The 18,791-nt window shown below is 38.3% G+C and overlaps 1 protein-coding gene across 2 annotated transcripts in view; it reads right to left on the bottom strand.

Moving 5' to 3' along the window:
• Window positions 1–18,791, bottom strand: part of clmn (calmin) — a 41,764-nt gene that overhangs the window by 19,791 nt on the left and 3,182 nt on the right. Inside the window, exons 1-2 of one of the 2 annotated variants that reach the window (XM_024273168.2) lie at window positions 18,266–18,735; window positions 1,623–1,684 (exon numbers count right to left, since the gene is read on the bottom strand). In XM_024273168.2, the coding sequence (XP_024128936.1) occupies window positions 1,623–1,684; window positions 18,266–18,350 (147 nt within the window). In that variant the 5' untranslated portion in view covers window positions 18,351–18,735. Of the gene's footprint in view, window positions 1–1,622; window positions 1,685–18,265; window positions 18,736–18,791 lie in introns of those variants that run through there. The other variant, XM_024273177.2, reaches the window with a different exon arrangement.

The following is an 18,791-nucleotide window of genomic DNA, read 5'->3' on the forward strand; positions in this document are numbered from 1 at the left end:
TTTTGACTTTCAATCTTCAGTTTATAGTTTCAATTCAGATTTCGCTGCCGGGCTGATCCTAATTTTATATGGGGCGGGGCTTTGACCTCATCGGCTACCCGAAAATTGAAAGAGCAGCTTTGACTTATAGATACATTATTTTTCAATTGGTAATTTTTACATTTATAGTTTTATTTTATTTAGGCTTGCAGTATTTATTTTTTAAATTTTCAAAAATTTATACCTTTTCAAATTTTCAAATTTTTTTCAAGTTTTCATTATTCTTTTCTTTCAAATAAAAAAACACATTCTTTTAGAATTTTCAAGATTTTATTTTTTTTTTTTCTTCAAATTTTAAAACTTTTTTTTATATATTTTCAGGTTTGGGCTGCACGGTGGCGCAGTGGTTAGCGCTCTTGCCTCACAGCGAAAAGGCCCCGGTTCGACTCCCGGCTGGGACCTTTCTGTGTGGAGTTTGCATGTTCTCCCCGTGCATACGTGGGTTTTCACCGGGGACTCCGGCTTCCTCCCACCGTCCAAAAACATGCTTCATAGGTTCATTGGTGACTCTAAATTGTCCCTAGGTGTGAATGTGAGAGGGAATGGGTGTGATTGAGGCCCTGCAACAGACTGGCGACCTGTCCAGGGTGTACCCCGCCTTCGCCCTTCAGTGGCCGGGATAGGCTCCGGCACCCCCGCGACCCCGAAAGGGAAGAAGCGGACAAGAAGATGGATGGATGGATGGATTTTCAGGTTTCTCTTTCAAATTTACAATGTCTTGTTTTCAAATTTTGAAAAAAAAATGTTTTTTTTTATTTTTAAAATTTATTTCAAGTTTTCATTATTTTTTTCTTTCAAATAAAAAAAACATTTTTTTTTAAATTTTCAAGATTTTATTTTATTTTTTTCTTCAAATTTTAAAACTTTGAAAAAAATCTGTTTTTTTCAAACTTACAATGTTTTGTTTTCAAATTTTGAAAAAAATGGTTTTTTTTCAAATTTTCAAGATTTATCTCAAGATTTCATTTTTTTCTTCAAAATTTTAAAAGATTTTTTTTTTAAATTTTCAAAGAATAAATCAGTTACAGTGTCTGTTTTCAAGTTTTTCATCTGTGTTTTCATTCACTTTAAGCTGATCCTGATTTGACTCCGTTTCTATACTGGTTCCCATTTGGATGCCAGAAAGAAGCCAGTTGACTCAGACACATCGGAGGGTGATGATGATGCTGCTTCATCATCTGGTCTTCATTACAGCTCCATCCCTCAGAGTGATGAAGAGTTGCTGCTTCATCAGCTGGTAAAAGATGCGGATGCGCTTCTATCATCCAGTCTGAAGCAAACAAGCATCTTCATCTTCAGCTGTGTTGAATTAAAACAACTCCATCATTCTGTCTGCGGTGCAGATTCTGTTTCAGCAAATGTTCTCTCTGAAGAAGGCAAACAAATGATGCAGCTTCACCTCCAACAGGCATCTTCATCACCAGGTCTGCAATAAAAGCTGTTCCCTGAAGAAGACTCAGCATGGCTGCTTCATCACACAAACCTTCATCGCTCAGCTTACAGCAAAAGTGCCGTCTCATCAATCAGCTGCTGCACCTTCATGTGCCTCAGAGTCTGAAAAATGCAGAAGAATCTGAGCAAACCTTTTGTAAGTGGAGGTTCATCCATCGGGTGAAGGTCCTCTTCTGCACAGCCTCCCTTTCCACTGAAAGAGGAACAAAAAGAACATAAATCTTCAGAGAACTGGAGCAGTCGTGTAAAAACAGAAACAGGTGTTTTATTCTGAAAATCTTTTTTCTTTCTAAGCATTCAGTTCAGTTTGTTTCTAGGAATCTTTTCCTCTTTATTTATTTACAGTTCTTTGAAGCCTTGAAAGCGACTGCAGATTTGAATGATAGGGATGTTTGAGGGTTGGGAGGGGGGCTGCAGCATGTTTTGTTTTATCTCATTAAGTTTTGTGACCCTGAAGAGCCTGAAGCTGCACAGAGCAGGAAGTGAATGAAGGTGGGGGTGGTTGCCATGGCAGCAAAGTCAGCTGTTTCTCATCTTTATGTCCGGAGCGGGCTAACTCCGCTTCTGTCATGGTATCGATTCTGCGGAGAAGATTTTCCATTGTTGTGAGACGGAGGTGGAGGAGGTGATGAAGAATCAACAGATTTTCTGGAAATCTGCCATAAAATCCTGATGACACTAAAAGCAGATCCGCTCAGGCTCCGCCCACCCCCATCATTACTGGACAGGAAGTTCACAAACCTGCACAAGATGAGTCAGCAACACGACTGCTTTTTATGTTTTCCTTTTTTTAGACGGGAAATAAAAACCTGAAATGTGATCAAGCAGACCTACAGGGTTGTTCTTCGGTTACTCAACTGAAAAACCTCCATCCGAGTTTGAAAAATGACCCGAGGAAGAGGAGAGGCCTTCGACGGGGGAGGGGAGTGGGGGCATTTCAACCACTTGTAGGTTTATTATGTGGGGAAAAAAAAAGGTCAGTGCTATAATTAGGACTAATCCTGGTTTTGTCTGTGGAGTACAGATGACATCAGCCGTTACTGAACCGGAAAAGCCGACCGGAGGTTTCAGGCCTCAGCAGTTCTGATTAAAACACTTAGAATGTGATTCTTATTGCCAGTAATGTCACTAAACTTTACCACATTTCAACAAACATTAGGGCTGGGTATCGACAATAATTTCGATTCCGATTTTTGTTTTCGATCCTCTCAATTCACTTTGATTCAATTCAATTTTGAGTTAATAGGTTTACACATTTAGACACATTTGTTCAGAAATACATTAATTACAGTTCACATACTGTAAAATGTATCAGTTAAATTATTGAGATTGTTAATAGAATACAGTGTTATATAGATTCTAAAAGGGAGAAGCTCCAACAATTGTTCTGCTTCTCCTGGAGGATGTTTCAGTTTCGCCACTAGGTGGCGATCGCACCATTTAATTACACCTTATTCCAGAAGAAGAAGAAAGTATGAGCAAAAAAATGTTTTAGACCACAAATGGTTACATTAAAAAATATTTCCTTGAAAGAGTTTGAAAAATTCATGCCTGTGAGTTGAAAAAGATGGCCATTTAGTCAGAAATATATGTTTAGATCGACCGAGCGTTAGCATTAGCCGTCCTATAGGAAAACCCATTAAACGTTAGCATCAAGCTAGCGGACTTTAGCACTATGCAAGATCAATCTCTACTTTTATGGATCGATTATCGATCTATTAAAGGGTAACCAAACAGGGAAGTTGGAGGTTGACTCCACCCACAGCCGAAATTTGAAAATCCAGTCAGAGGGGAGGGGCTTAAGGGCTGGACTGTTATCAGTACTGCAGATCATGACGAGGGACCAATCACGAAATTCAACTGTAATACCTCTATTCAACCTGTAGGGGGCAGCACACAAACGCTTTTTGACTATATTCTCAAGAAGTTTATTTTAATTTGTCAAAAATGTGGCAACAACCAACAGACATCACTTTTAAAGCTCCATTTATAGAGATCAACATACAAAAAAAAGTTGATTTAGGGTTTGGTTACGTACTGTTCAAAAGGATTTTGTGGTTGTGAAATGACGTCTGCAAACTAAATCTGTGCATCTGTGAAAAATTAGCAAGTGCAGAGTAATTATGTGCTTTTGCAATAGCAATTTATTGTGCAAAAAAGATTTTCAAGTCCTCAGAATAGCACAAGCACAAAAGTTATTTATTTTTTTAGGAAAGGACACACAGATCTACAAACTCTAGACTGGACTTTTTAATATTCCAGCTCAGCTGATCAACCAATCAGCCCCTATGGTATGTTTCTTGAAGTTACTAAAACCTGGGGTTACTTCCTCTGATGTCATTGTGGGAAAAATGCCATGAAAACTGCGGTGAACTGCAAAATAAAACAGATCATCTGTGGAAAATCTTTTCTTGTGTCTCTTTTGGGGTTACGGGGTTGCTTGAGCCAATCAGGAGTCAGGGAGAGCGTGCCAACTCCATACTGAAAGACCCCAGCCGGGATTTGAGCTAGCACCTCCTCACTGTGTGGCTAACCGCTACACCATTGTACATCTGTTAATGCAAAAATATTTCACTTGATTATGAATTAGTCTAAAAAAAACCTAGGGGTTCCTGGAAAATGTTTGCATATTCAAATATTTTATGATTCTCAAACCACATAAAGTTGTTCTTATTCTCAAACTCTTAGAAATTTTACATCCCAATCTTTCAATGTTTTTGTTTTTGTCAGATTTACAAATTCTTTAAATAACTTTACTATCAATGTTAAGCACACTTCTTTTTATTTTTGGTAACTTTTACATCTTTAAATTGGAGCACATGATGATCTTGCAAACCATAAGACTTCTACTTCCGTGTCTTAGAAACTTCATCCTGTTTTTGATGCAACAAAAAGTTCACTTGGACAGAAGGAGGTCACAGCTGCAGAGAACACGACCTGCGGCGTAAATATGAAAATCAGCTGCTAACAGGAAGAGATTACGTTTCTATTTGACTCTTGTGACCTTTTGACACCGTCACGACTGTGTGCACCTGAGACAGGTGATGATAATCATTGACTGACCAAACATGACGCAGAAACTGACTTCAGGAATTCAGCCGGTTGAAATAAATGATTTAAAACTCTAAAAAGATCTTCATAAAATGTATTTATTCCCCACACAATAGAGCTGCCAAGATTAGTCGACTAATCGACAATTAATCAACGATTAAAATAGTCGACGACTAATTTAATTGTTGATTAGTTGTTTCTTTATATTATATAGAGTCAGAGTGTTGTAAAGTTAAAAGTTATGACAGCATCATGCTAGCTTTTTGGACTATTTTGGCATTTATTAAGGGTTTTAGGCTATTTTGTAGTTCAGCTAATATTTCAGCTACATGCTAGGTACTTTGGATAATTTAAGCTTTTTTCAGTTTGTTGGCTAAAATGGAGTTTAGCTAATATTTCTGTGACATGATAGCTGTTTTGGCTAACTTAGGCTTTTTTTTTTGTTTGTTCTTTAGGCTATTTTGTAGTTTAGCTAATATTTCAGCTACATGCTAACTGTTTTACCTAGTTTTGTTTTTTGTTTGTTTTTTAGGCTATTTTGTGCCTCAGCAAAATTTTTGCTGCATGCTAGCAATTTTGGCTAATTTAGGCTTTTTTGTTTGTTTTTTTAGGCTAAAATTGAGTTTAGCTAATATTTCAGCAACATGCTAGCTGTTTAGGCTAATTTAGGCGTTTTTTTGTTTTTTAGGCTACTTTGGATTTAAGCTAATAATTCAGCAATTTGCTAGCAGTTTTAGCTAATTTAGCTTTTTGTAGTTGTTTTTAGGCTATTTTTGAATTCAACTAATATTTCAGCTACATACCAGCAGTTTTAGCTAATTTATTTTTTTTAAAGTTTTTTTTAGGGTATTTTGGAGTTTAGCAAAATTTCAGCTGCATGCTTGATATTTCAGCTAATTAATCCACTTTTGATTTTTAGGCTATTTTGGAGTTTAGCTAATATTTCAGCTACAGGCTAGCTGTTTAAGCTAACTTAGGCTTTTTTGTTTTGTTTTTTAGGCTATTTTGGAGTTTAGCTAATATTTCAGCTAAATGCTAGCTGTTTTAGCTAATTTAGTTTTTTGTAGTTGCTTTTTAGGCCATTTTGGAGTTTAGCAAAATTTCAGGCGCGTGCTAGCTATTTTGGCTATTTTAGGCTTTTTTTGTTTATTAGGGTATTTTGGAGTTCAGCTAATATTTCAGCTACATGCTCGTTACTTTGGCTAATTTAGTCTTTTTTTCAGTTGGTTTTGGCTAATTTCGCATCTAATATTTTAGCTAGCTATCAGCTTCCCGATTTAGCTATTTCAGCTTCTAACTTCAGCGTTTTAAGCTATCAATTTCAGCATCTTCAGCTGCCTAATTCAGCTTACAGAATTCAGTATTATCACATGTAATGCTATACACCTAGTTTTTAGTTATCTTAAAGCTCATGGTGGTTACAATGTTTGCTTTACCTCCAGTTTGCCCTTGACCCAACTAGTCGACTAATCCGAAAAAATAATTGTGATTAGTCGACTGATAAAATAATCGTTTGTACCAGCACTACCACACAACAAACTCTACATCTGCTAATAAACTGCATTCTAATTAAGACCAGTTTAGAACTAAAATAAACCTTTTTTACTACATTTCTTTAAAATAAATTAACACTTTAATCAAATTTTCTATCATTTTGTTTTTCTATCATTTTGTTTCAATAATTGATAATTCACAGAATAATTTACCCAACTTTTCAGTCGGCAGGAAATGATTAGTTAGAACCTGATCTGAACCTGAGCTCCGATCCTTATTTGTTTGTCATGCAAACATCATTCCTGTTTGTTCATCCTGCAGCAGAACAACAACCTTCACTTCACAACACACTGCAGACGCAATGGTGTGGTTATTAGCCGGGTGGAGGATGTAAATGAACCCACATCAGCTGTGTGGGCTGTGATCTCCTCTCTGATCCACACGGCTGACTCATCCATGAGCTGCTTCTGGTTTAAGTTGTTTACAGCTAAACTTCATCTGAGCTGAAACCTCCACGACTGTGGGTAACACTTCCTTGTACAGTACGTAATTAATAAGCATCTAAATACTCAAAATGTACTTTTTGTGTACTTGGTCTCTTCTTACACAGTAAATACAATGAAACACATAATAAGGAACCACAAAAGTAGCATAGAAATATATTTGAAAATTATATCAACAACCAAGAGAGATTAATTGTGAAAAATTGGTTATATTTTGAAAAAATAAACCGGATTTTGATGTAACTTCCTGTCAGATTTGACGCGGGCCCTCCGTGGAGGACCGCGCCTGGTGTGAACGACGCCATAGGTTAACAAGGCCGCCGAATGGAAGCGGCCTCTGTTCCGCGCCTCTTGGCGGCACTTCTGCGTCCAGTATGAACCCGGCGTCAAAGGGTTGGATTGGGGGATTAAACCAACAAATGTTTCTTGAACGCGACAGTTTCTGCAGCTCACCGCTCCCCCAGGGGGATGGGTCAAATACGGAGTACAAACGGCATACATTGAGATGTGTGACGACTAATGAGAGTTTGAAAAAATATTGTATTTGTGACGTAGAAAATACGGGCAAACAGATATCAGTATGTCTTCATTTTAGGTTGGGGTTGTGAGGGTTACAAACTGGTGCAGGGGCGTGTTAATAGAGAGCTCTCAGTTATGAGCGACAGAAAGGGGGGCGGGGTTGCTCCATGCCAACAGTCCCGCCCACAAGTGGGAGGCGAACTTCTAATGAACTACTGACACTCTGCAGAAACTACTTTTTTCTGTTTGGGGGTAAAAACATCATAATCATAATTAAAAAATCACTGATAATGATTTTATAATAGATCAAAAGATGAAAATGTTACAGTAAAAAAACAAAAGCTAACTTCAAACTTTAACCCAAAATCATTTAAGTGTCTTTTTGTAATCAAGGTCATGCTGAGGGAATTTGGACCCAACTTATGACCCGGTTTCTGTGATGTCAAACAGTGGATGATTCTACACTTTCTGTCAGTTAAACCGTTGACTTTGTAATCTGGAATCCTGAGCTCTGATTTCACCCTGCAGGTGATTACAGTCTGACTCAGCCACATGTGATTACAGGCCTCCTCCTCCTCCTCCTCCTCTTCCTCCTCCTCCCTCCTGACCAGCATGTGGACAAACTGAGGAGTAAAGAGAACGTCTTCCTCCTCCTTAAACTGAGGGTGCAGATCTGTTCTCCTGGGTGCCAATTACAGCCTTGAAGTCGACTCTCTCCCACACAAAACCCTAATCTGACGAACGCAGATGAAAGGTATGACAGGAGGAGCTCGGAAGGTTCGGAGCGGCAGACCGCTGCCGCTGCAGGAGAACGCAGGCGGAGCGGCGCTGCTGAAATATTCATGCAACGGCTGCGACGGGCTTCCCTGAGCGCCGCAGTGCTGCATCAGCCACCAACTTTATGTAACATCCGAGTTCACCCAAGGGCTGTTTCTGCTCCTACTACACCCCCGCCCCCATGTGTGCCTCCACGGTCAATGGACGTATGGAAATAAGACAATTGCTGGATTCTCTACGACGAGCCGAATTATTCTAATTGTGTTTTCAGACCTAAAGAAAAGATGATGGAGACATCACATGCAAAGAGGCAGATGAAGACATGAGTTTAGGCATCACAGAGCAGATGGATTCTGGTTAAGACCCAAAGTCAGAGGAGTTCCTGCTGTACCAACTGCTCTTATTTTAGCTTAAACATCTGCTGTTCCAGCCGGAGGACGGTCTGTGTTCCTTCACGACCGTGACGAGGTTGGCAGCCAGATGTTGAACACGTGTTCATGCTCAGAGAAATGATGCAGAAGGACTCCTCACCTTTAAATTGCAGCTTTACCACCTCAGCTTGGTGCCATCAATAAGGTCAAAATATTAACTAGAAAGGCTGCAATACCTGTAATAATGCTAGTGTGAAAGGTTTTTAATGAAACTAGTTGTTCAAGATCCTGAAGGGATTTGCTGAAAATGCAAAAGCTATTTAATAAATGTCAAATTTGCTAAGAGACTGGAAATTTCCTTAAAGAACTATGAAAGAATGCTGAGGTTGACCAACATTTTTTAAAAATTTCAAATAAAATTGCTTAAAAATCCCTAAAACAAGCCAATGTTGCAAAAATATTTAGTGCTTTCCTTAAATGTGAGCTAAACTCTAAATTAGCCCCAAAAAACATTAGTAGATGCCAGATTAGCATAAAAAAAAGAAGCTACTCGTTACTTAAATACTAGCTGAACTCCAAAATACCCTAAAAATCTTCAATAAAGTAATTACCCAACAAAGTTAGCATGTTGCTAAAATAGAAGCTAAACTCCAAATTATCATAAAAAACCTCAGTAGTTGCTAAATTAGACTAAAAGGCTAGCACACTGCATACATTTAAGCTGAACTCCAAAATAAACTAAAATTCCTCAGTAAATTAAATTAGTTGAAAATGTTAGCATGTAGCTAAATAGAAGCTAAACCTGTAAATTATCATAATAGACCTCAGTAGCTGCCAAATTAGCCAAAAAAGCTAGCACATTGCACACATTTTTGCTCAACTCCAAAATAGCCTAAAATTCCTCAGTGAACTAAATTATTCAAAAACGTTAGCATGTTGCTAAGATAGAAGTTAAACTCTAAATTAGCCTATAAACCCCAGTAGATAACAAATTAGCCAAAAACGTTAGCATGTTGCTAAAATATTAGCTAAACTCCAAATTAGCATAAAAAAAAACCTCATTGGTTACCAAATTAGCCAAAAAAGCTAGCACATTGCATACATTTTCCCCTATGACCTCCAAAACTGCATAAAATTCCTCAGTACACTAAATTAGTCAAAAACGTTAGCATGTTGCTAAAATGTGAACTAAACTCAAAATTAGCCTTAAAAAATCCTCAGTAGATAACAAATTGGCCAAAAACATTAACATGTTGCTAAAATATTAGGTAAAATCCTTTTTTATTACTGTAAAAGATTAAAACAAAGCCCATGAATATATTTAAAGGCTTGTTGCTAATCTACTTAAAAATTTGAAATGTCAAAGTCAAGGCCCAGGAGCCAGATCCGGGCCGCAGGGAAATCGTTTCCGGCCCTACAGTTGTTTTTATATTATTATTTTTAATGTTATTACTATAAACGGCCCGATGTTTTCTTGCTAACATATTGAAGCAACACTTTGATCATGGAGCCTGACAGACCGGTAGTGTCCCAGCATAGAACCAAAGAATATCTGAGGTCAAAAGTGAATTAAAGCTTCTTTAGAGTCCTGAAAGTCTCCAGGACTGGCTCATCTGCAGCAGGCCTGTTAAACTCTGGAGGAATACTGACCGTTAGGCCATTGACCTCACATACGGTCAGCTCAGGCTGGTTCTCTAGGCTCCACAAGCACCAGGAGCTCAACTAGATAAGATACAAACGTGAACATAAAAAAAAAGTTCCAAAAGCTTTAGCAACCTAGATTCTTAACTGGAGATGCTTTTAAGGTCAGTACATTTTCTACACTTCCACCTCAAGGGACATCATGAAAATTGAACATACAATTTTCATCAGTGTGGTAAATGTGAAGTATTTGTAAGGCAAATGTAAGTAACACGTGCTTGTGACGTACGAGTGATGCTGTTATACGGTGCCCTTACACCACAGTCTAGCTATTAGTGAGGTGGGTGTACCGGCACCTTATTGACCGTGTGCAAATGGTACACGTCAGGGGTGTGCAGGTGGTATACCTGTAGAATGTCCATACAAACTACAGTCTGATTGACTGTGCTGCCACAAATGGTTATTTTTATAGTCGACTAATCACCGATTATTTTTTCCGATGAGTTGATTAATCGGGTAAAGCGCAAATTAGATGTAAAGCACACATCTTAACCATCACTAGCTTTAAACTAACTAAAAACTATACATATAGCATCATGCGATAATGCTAGCGTGAATGCTGTAAGTTGAATTTTGTCGTTAAAGATGCTAGTGCAGATAGCTGAAGATGCTGAAATTGATAGCTTAAAACACTGAAGCTAATAGCTGAAATCGCTAAAGCTGATAACCAGCTAAAATATTTGTTAAATTAGTCTAGAAAACTGAAAAAAGCTTAAGTTAGCCAAAATAGCTAGCATGCAGCTGAAATATTAGCTAAACTACAAAATAGAAAACAGAAATTCCAAAAAACCCTAAATTAGCCAAAATAGCTAGCATGCAGCTGGAATATTAGCTAAACTTAAAAATAGGCTAAAACATTTTTAAAACTCCCAAATTAGCCAAAATAGCTAGCTTGTAGCTGAAATATTAGCTAAACTACAAAATAGAAAACAGAAATTCCAAAAAACCCTAAATTAGCCAAAATAGCTAGCTTGTAGCTGAAATATTAGCTAAACTACAAAATAGCCTTAAAAAAAATCCTAAATTAGCCAAAATAGCTAGCATGCAGCTGAAATATTAGCTAAACTACAAAATAGCCTTAGAAAACTTAATAAATGCCAAAATAGTCCCAAAAGCTAGCATAATCTCATTATAACTTTCAACTGTAATACATTCCGACTCCATATAACATAAAGTAACAACTAATCGACTATTAAATTAGTCGTCGACTATTTTAATAGTCGATTAGTCGTTGATTAGCTGACTAACCATTGCAGCCCTAATTGTCTAGTCTAACAGTCGGGCTGCACACATGGTGCTTGAATTTTGGACAGGTTGAAAAATGATACATTTATACGACCCGTCTGCGTTACACCTACTTCTCCCCTACTTACCTTTGCATGTTTGCTATGACGAGTCACTAGCAGCATACCCATAGATAAAACATTTTGGCCCTATGGGCTTGCTGAGTGCTCCATGACCGTGATATTTACTCAACGGCCACATGCGGTACAAGTTTGACCATTTTCCCCCTCAGACAGTCCGTATCCACCTGTACAGGCAGTTGTGACAATGAATTTAGCCAAAGAAAAAAAGTTTTCTTGGCCAAAAATCTGAGGATTGTGGGATTTGTGAGGCCAAATCAGAGCTAAGAGAAGCTCTGAAGAAACCGCTGCAATAAACCGGCTGATGTCAGCTAGCATCAGATGTCCTCCACATTCCTGAGGATCAAACCAGCAGAAACTGGAGGCAGCGCTTACTTTGAGGTTGTTTTTCTGCTCCGAGAACAATCCTGCCGACCTGGAAGCATCAAAGCAGAGATCCTGACAAGACTACACATTCTCACTCCCAACTCGTCATCTATGGACCTATGGTTCGGGGTCACACCGCGTCACTTTTCCAATCCCCAACCTGTCGTTTTTAGATGTGGCGGCTGTTCCCATTAAATCAGGGCTCCCCAACCCTCGGGATGTGGTACCAGGGTAGGATACCAGTACTAGTCCAAGGGTTGGGGACCCTTGATTAGTGTATACATTTTTCCCTTCCTGTGGCACGGTACCAAGAGGCCCTCGAACCGGTACCTGTTGAGGATCCCTGATTTTATAAGAACACGTCAAAAACGACGAGTTGGAATTGCCCAAAACGTCTAAAAAGTGACATGGAGTTGACCCGAACCATAAGTCCACATATGACAAGTTGGGAGCTATAAGAAGAGATCACATGACCCGGTCACCTGACATCCCCAAACGCTTCATGAGTTTATTGATGCATTCTTCAAATGTGAGTCAGAGGTGAGAGACGGACAAATGTCATCTGCAAAGAATGACAACCGACCTGAAAGGTCAGTTCCATGTGTCACCTGCATCATATCTCATCATATCACTTCCTGTCTCGTTAAACTCCACTATCTCCATCAGCGTAAGGGTCACCACTTTCAGTTGAAACCTCACAGACGCAAAAAGTGCAGAACAACTCCACTGTTACTGCTTTTGTGCTTCTCATTCCACAGATTTATGAACTTTTAAGTCATCATTGTGGATTATTCAAGGCAGTTTAACAGTTTGGGCCTCTAACTTCAATTAAAACAACACTTTTTACCCTCCACATGCCAAAGCTTCTCAGACAGGATTACACAGATCCAAGATTATTTTTTATAGATTATCAAAACCTGTTTTTTGCTGGGGAATATTTCCTGAATTTGGCAGAATTTTTAATGGTAAAACTTTACTTTTCTAGTGATACTAAACATATTTTTAAGTCGTACTCTGACTGGACGTTACCTAAAAAGGTCAGGTTTGGGTTGTGCTTTAATATAAAAGCCGATACAGTTTCCTGATAAGACGAGCTTTGCTTAGGCGTGTTTGTGTGCCAGGATTTCATTGGAACCACCTGCGGAACTTCAAGCCAACGCCGAGTTTACCCCCCTGCTTCACTCACCCGTTATCTCGCCATACAAACAATGACCTTTCCAACAAATGGGCGTTTCTCCTGAACAGGAAATGAACTTGCGCACTTTGTTCTTCGGGTCTTAGCTGTGTGCACACTCTGGGCTGTTCCAGGTATGTGCCACCAGAGCGGTCTGCACATGCTCACATGCCTGGTCGATCTATGATGACACATTTGTGTCGGATGTCTGGACACGTCCGAAGCCTTCTCACACAGCTTCAGGGAGCAAACACAACAGCGCGGCGGCGGGGACGGCTGAGTCAGACTCCCACAGAAACACAAAGTTCAGACAGACGCCTTCTTCTGCCCTTCATTCATTAAAACCACTAAAAGAGGAAAGACGAATGAATGCTCGAACATGAGCTGAGAAGATGTACTTACAAACGTCTTTTTGTATTTTTAAATTTATGCAGATGTTTATGGAGAAAAATCTTAAAAATAGGCATCACTAACATAGCATTAGCTATTTATATCTGAAGTTTAAAGTTGGAGTGGAAAATCTCTTTGTTGATAGAAGAACACTGGGGAATTTGACCTCAAAAGCTTTAAAAACACGTTCCGGTTAACTTTTGATCCAATTTTAAAGCGTTCTCAGTGGTCGTTTATTTGTGATTAAACTATTTTTAACCAAAATGTAAAAAATCTGTGGCGTTTTCTAGGACAGTTTCTGCAGAGCAGTTTGTGAAATTCATCTGAGTTATGAGCTGGACCAATGCTGAGAGTTCTCTGTTTACAATCCCTGCAGCTAGCTTACAGCCACTCACAACCTAACATTACCGATGCAACATTGGAGCTGGACGATATTGAGCCAGATTCAAGTTTGGACGAGGAAAACCAAGACATGTGTGGATCTAGTCTAGGGCTGTCACGATTAGTCGACTAATCGTTGACTAATCGTCGACTAACCGATTAATAAAATAGTCGACAACTAATTTAGTAGACGATTTATATTATATGGAGTCAGAGTTTAGTAAAATTGAACAAAGTTGTGAGCGTCCAGCACCAAAAAATACCCTTTTTGTGTGAATGCTTAGTAAACTAATTTGTTATCTACTGTTGTTTTTTAGGCTAATATATAGTTTAGCAAGTATTTTAGCAACAGGCTAATATGTTTGGCTAATTTGGTATCTGGTGGGGAATTTTAGGCTCATTTAGAGTTTAGCTAATATTTTAGCAACATGCTAACGTTTTTAGCTAATTTGTTATCTACTGTTTTCTCTTTAGGCTCATTTAAAATTTAGCTAATATTTTAGCAACAGGCTAACGTTTTTGGCTAATTTGTTATCCGCTGTTTTTTTAGGCTAACTTAGAATTTAGTTAATATTTTAGCAACAGGCTAACAGTTTTGACTAATTCAGTTTACTGATGAATTTTAGGCTATTTGGAGTTTAGCTAGTATTTAAACAACAAGCTGGGTTTTGGGGCTAATTTGGAGTTTAGCCCTTATTTAAGAAACACACTAAATATTTTTGCATTTTTGCATGTATCAGGGATTTTTAAGCAATTTTACAAGAAATTTTTCAGATGCTCTGTCATAGTTCTTTAGTGAAATGTCCAGTCTTTGAGGAAATTTAACATTTTGCAATATCTTTTGCATTTGCAGCAAATCCTTTCAGCAATTAATGTGAAAACTTTCAACAAAAAGCATTTGAAAGAAATGCAATTTTGAAATATTTTTTCTTCAGATATATCCTCCATTATGAGGGTAAACGCTACAAAAATAAGTTAAAACACTTTTTTAATCAGACTTTGTCTTCAATGAAACAAAGTCATGAAGAAAACTGCAAAAAATGCAAAAAATGTAAAATGCTACATTATCTAAATAATAAAATGCAGAAATCTGTTTAACAGTTCTATAAAAACTGTATAAATTATTCAAAAAATGTCATAGTATGAAACACGCAGTTATTAATACTTACATTTAAAGAAAAAAATAAGAAAGTCTGCACTCTCCTTTTCTAACATGTCTAAATTTTTTGGTTAGAAATCCTTATTATTTTTGTTTTCATAGTCACAATTGCAATTTACATGTTGGAAATAAGTTAATTAAAAAAAGTACTCTGCTCTTTAGACTAACTAAGATGAAAAAAATAAACCAGCAAAATAATCGATAAATGACCTTAAAGTTAATTTTAAATGACAGCAGAAACGGGTCAGATTTGAAGAAATTAAAAAATGATCAAAGAGCAGTTAGATCTTTGAAGATGAAAAGCATTTTTCTTCGGTTTATGAGGCAGAAAAAGTTGGAAACTTGATGAAACACGGAAATAAAAACAGAAAGAGGATTTCATCGAAAGCTTCAGAAATGATGAAGACTTCCAATGTTACTTGGATTTGTATCTTTGGTACCCAGCCAAGATCACAGAACTGGTTTGAATACATCTTTTCGTCTTACTGTCGCCATGGTTACATCAACTGACACTCAGAGAAAGGGCTATTTAAAACACAGACCAACAACTTCCAGAGAATTTATATAAATCAGGAATTAGACTTATTTGAATAAAGTTGATCATTTAGAATTTAAAGAATGATATGTTCCCGTTTGTACTTTTTAATCAGCGGACAGAACATGTGGGAACCGAAGGAACGTGGAGCCGAGCAGAGATCTGAGCGGCGCCCAGCGGGGTGGGAAGCAGGCTGCGAAAGAGCTGCGTGGGAAGTGTGATGCTCTCGGCTCCGCTGCCACACTCGCCTCGTCGTGTTATGTAAGGCAGCGTTTCTAAACTCTGTGCAAAGAGGCGGCAGCAGCGTCTCATCACAGGGATCGTCCACAGAGCTTCACAAACAGGACGCAGAACACACAAACCCCGCCCACCCAACACCTCAGAGACAATCATGTGACTTCAACAGGTGAGGAGAACTTGCATCAAAACTTCTTTCTGCTGCTGCACAAACACCTGATCACGGAGAAAACATGTTTGTGGTCAAGAAACAATGAAAACAGGTGAAGTAACCAGCACCCAGCCCGTCAAATTTACAAGAAATATTGGATAATTTTACTTCCTACTTAAATGAAGTTAATCTTTTTTGAAAGAAATTATCCTTTAGATATTTTGACTGCATATTTGGGGAAATTAAACTGTTTCAGGAAGTGCCGCCAGAGTTGAAACAGGAGTTTTATCCTGAAATTCTCATCAAATTTTAAAATACACATTAATTGTGCAAAAACGCTTTTCATCCCATTGACACAATAAAACTTTAGATGCCAAAACCTTTCTTAAAAATTGGCAACTTTTAGATTTAATTTATGAAATAAATTCTAACCTCAAAGTGCAAAGATGGGCACAACTTTTATTTTGAAAATCAAGCACAACTTTTACTTTAAAGGCCATGCAAAGCTTTTACTGTGAAGGAAAAATGTAATAGTCCAGCTTGATAAAAGTGAAATTATTTAATTTGAAGGTGATTTTACTTTATTTTAATTTAAAATATGACACTGGATACCTTTACTCTCCTCAAAATGTTGACACAGTTACATTTTTTAAAAATATTTTTTATCTATTTTGATTAGATTATGTCAAATATGTTTGAACACATTGTGTCGTTTTAACTTCCATTTCATTTAGTATTGAAGTCTTTGTTTTTTAATCGATTAAGTGTAAGAAATTAGTAATTTACATCAATAAATAACAAATGTGTACTACTATTTTAGTTATAAAGGGAAAATGTAGGTTGTTTATTTTGTAAACAACAACTCAAATTCATAGAAAATAGAATTAAGAACACATTTCTGAGTGCTTTTGTAGCGATGGTCTTTTTTTATTGCATTACCTTCTAACTTATCCTATATTTAATAATAATAATAATTTTAAAAACAAAAGTACTTGGAAAATACCTAATTAATTCAATATGTAATCAAAAGTGTCGTTGGTTTACATTATAAATTTATATTTTGATGGACTTTTACTACTTCTGATTTGTGTTACCAACTCTAGATATTTTTTTTTTCTTAAACTGAGAATTAAAACTCTGGTGTGTGGTTACTTCACTGGTTCAAGATACTTTATCAAATGTAGTAGTACTTTGGAGCGTAGTAACTGTACTGGCCAAGGATACTTTATTTAGCAGAATATTAGTACTCTGGTCAGTGGTTACTTTTTCTGGCAATAGATACTTTATCAAACAGTATTATTACTCTAGAGTATAGTTACTTTATTGGTTGATTTTACTTTATTAAACAGTATTATTACTGTAGAGTATAGTTACTTTATTGGTTGATTTTACTTTATCAAACCGAGTATTATTTGTTCATTTTCTATGCTTTTTTAATGATTATCATTTTATTTGTATTTTCAGACAACTTATCCTGTTTCTAATTATTATAATAATAAAAAAATAACAAAAGTACTTTGAAAGTATCTGCTTTGTTCATTGTGTAATGGTTTACATTGTAAAGTAATATCACAGAATAACAGGTGACCCTCAATATTTTGTCGGACTTTTACTACTTCAGGATTGTGTTTCCTGCTCTAGTTATTTATCTTAAACTGAGTATTAGTACTCTGGAGCGTGGTTACTTTTTCTGGTGACAGATACTTTATCAAACATAAAGCGTGTTTACTATACTGGTTCAAGATACTTTATCAAACAGTATTATTACTGTGGAGTAAAGTTGTTTTACTGGTTTATGTAGTAGTACTCTAGAGTGTGGTTAATTTTTCTGGCCATAGATACTTTGTCAAACATAAAGCGAGGTTACTTTACTGGTTCAAGATACTCTATCAAATATAGTACTCTGGAGCATAGTTACTTTACTGGTTCAAGATACTCTGTCAAACGGTATTACTCTGGAGTAAAGTTACTTTACTCAAGATACTTTGTCAAATAATACTATTACTCTGGAGCGCGGTTACTTTACTGGCCAAGGATACTTTTTAAAGCAGGATACTTGTACTCTAGAATGTGGTTACTTTTTTTGGCCATAGATACTTTGTCAAACATAAAGCTAGGTTACTTTACTGGTCCAAGATACTCTGTCAAACGGTATTACTCTGGAGTAAAGTTACTTTACTCAAGATACTTTGTCAAATAATACTATTACTCTGGAGCGCGGTTACTTTCCTGGCTCGTGCACGCTCGGAGCCCCTGTTGTTGCTCTCCTGGAGGCTCTATAAATTAGTTAACTGGTCACGTGGTCGGGCTTCTGTTTATCAGCCCCTGCTCGCGTGTTTTGGTTCGTTTCCATGGATCCTGCAGACCCGGGACCCCCTGAAGGCGCGCGGGTTCTGAACTTGGTGCAAAGAGTCCAGGTGTCCGTGCACGCGCGAACTTTACGGGCTGACCCACTCCTGAGCGGGACAAGGAGGCTGGGAGCCTCCGCAGTGTGGCCGCTCGACCTCCCACCACAACAAAACTTCCCAAAAGCAGCAGGCGCGCGCTCCCTGCGCACGCAGCATCTCCGAGGTCCCAAACACGCGTGCACGACGCTCCTACCTTGCAGGTTTTGGACGCGGATGTCGCTGATCTGTCCGATGAATTCCTCGCGCTCGAACCAGTCCTGCCGCTCGTGTCCAGCCATCCGGAGTCCCGGACGCGCGCGCGGACAGCTCCGCGGACGGAGATGGAGGACGTGCGGCGCTGCGGCGGCTGCTCACGGGCCGGCCGGCAGACGGGGATCCATGCGGGAAGGGCGCGCGGGTCCCGCTCACGGCCCGGATCACTGCGGGTTTTCTGTCACTGCGCCGCGATGGAAGCGATGGAGCTCCGGGAGGAGGAGGAGGAGGAGGAGGAGGAGGAAGGAGCCGCCGTACCTGGTTGGTGTTTCCGAGGTGGGATGGAGTTCCTCCAAGGCCCGCCCACCGGCCCTCCCCTTACCCACACAAGCACGAGCGTGCACGTACGCACGCCTGTTTATCAGGAAGGATTTCCATTGAATGGATGAAGTCCTGCTGTTCTACCACGGGAACAAACGAGGTTCTTCATACATGTTCAGATCAAATCACATCAAAGCTGCAGGAAA

The sequence above is a fragment of the Oryzias melastigma genome, linkage group LG22, assembly GCF_002922805.2.
Source record: "Oryzias melastigma strain HK-1 linkage group LG22, ASM292280v2, whole genome shotgun sequence".
Classification (NCBI taxonomy): domain Eukaryota; kingdom Metazoa; phylum Chordata; class Actinopteri; order Beloniformes; family Adrianichthyidae; genus Oryzias; species Oryzias melastigma.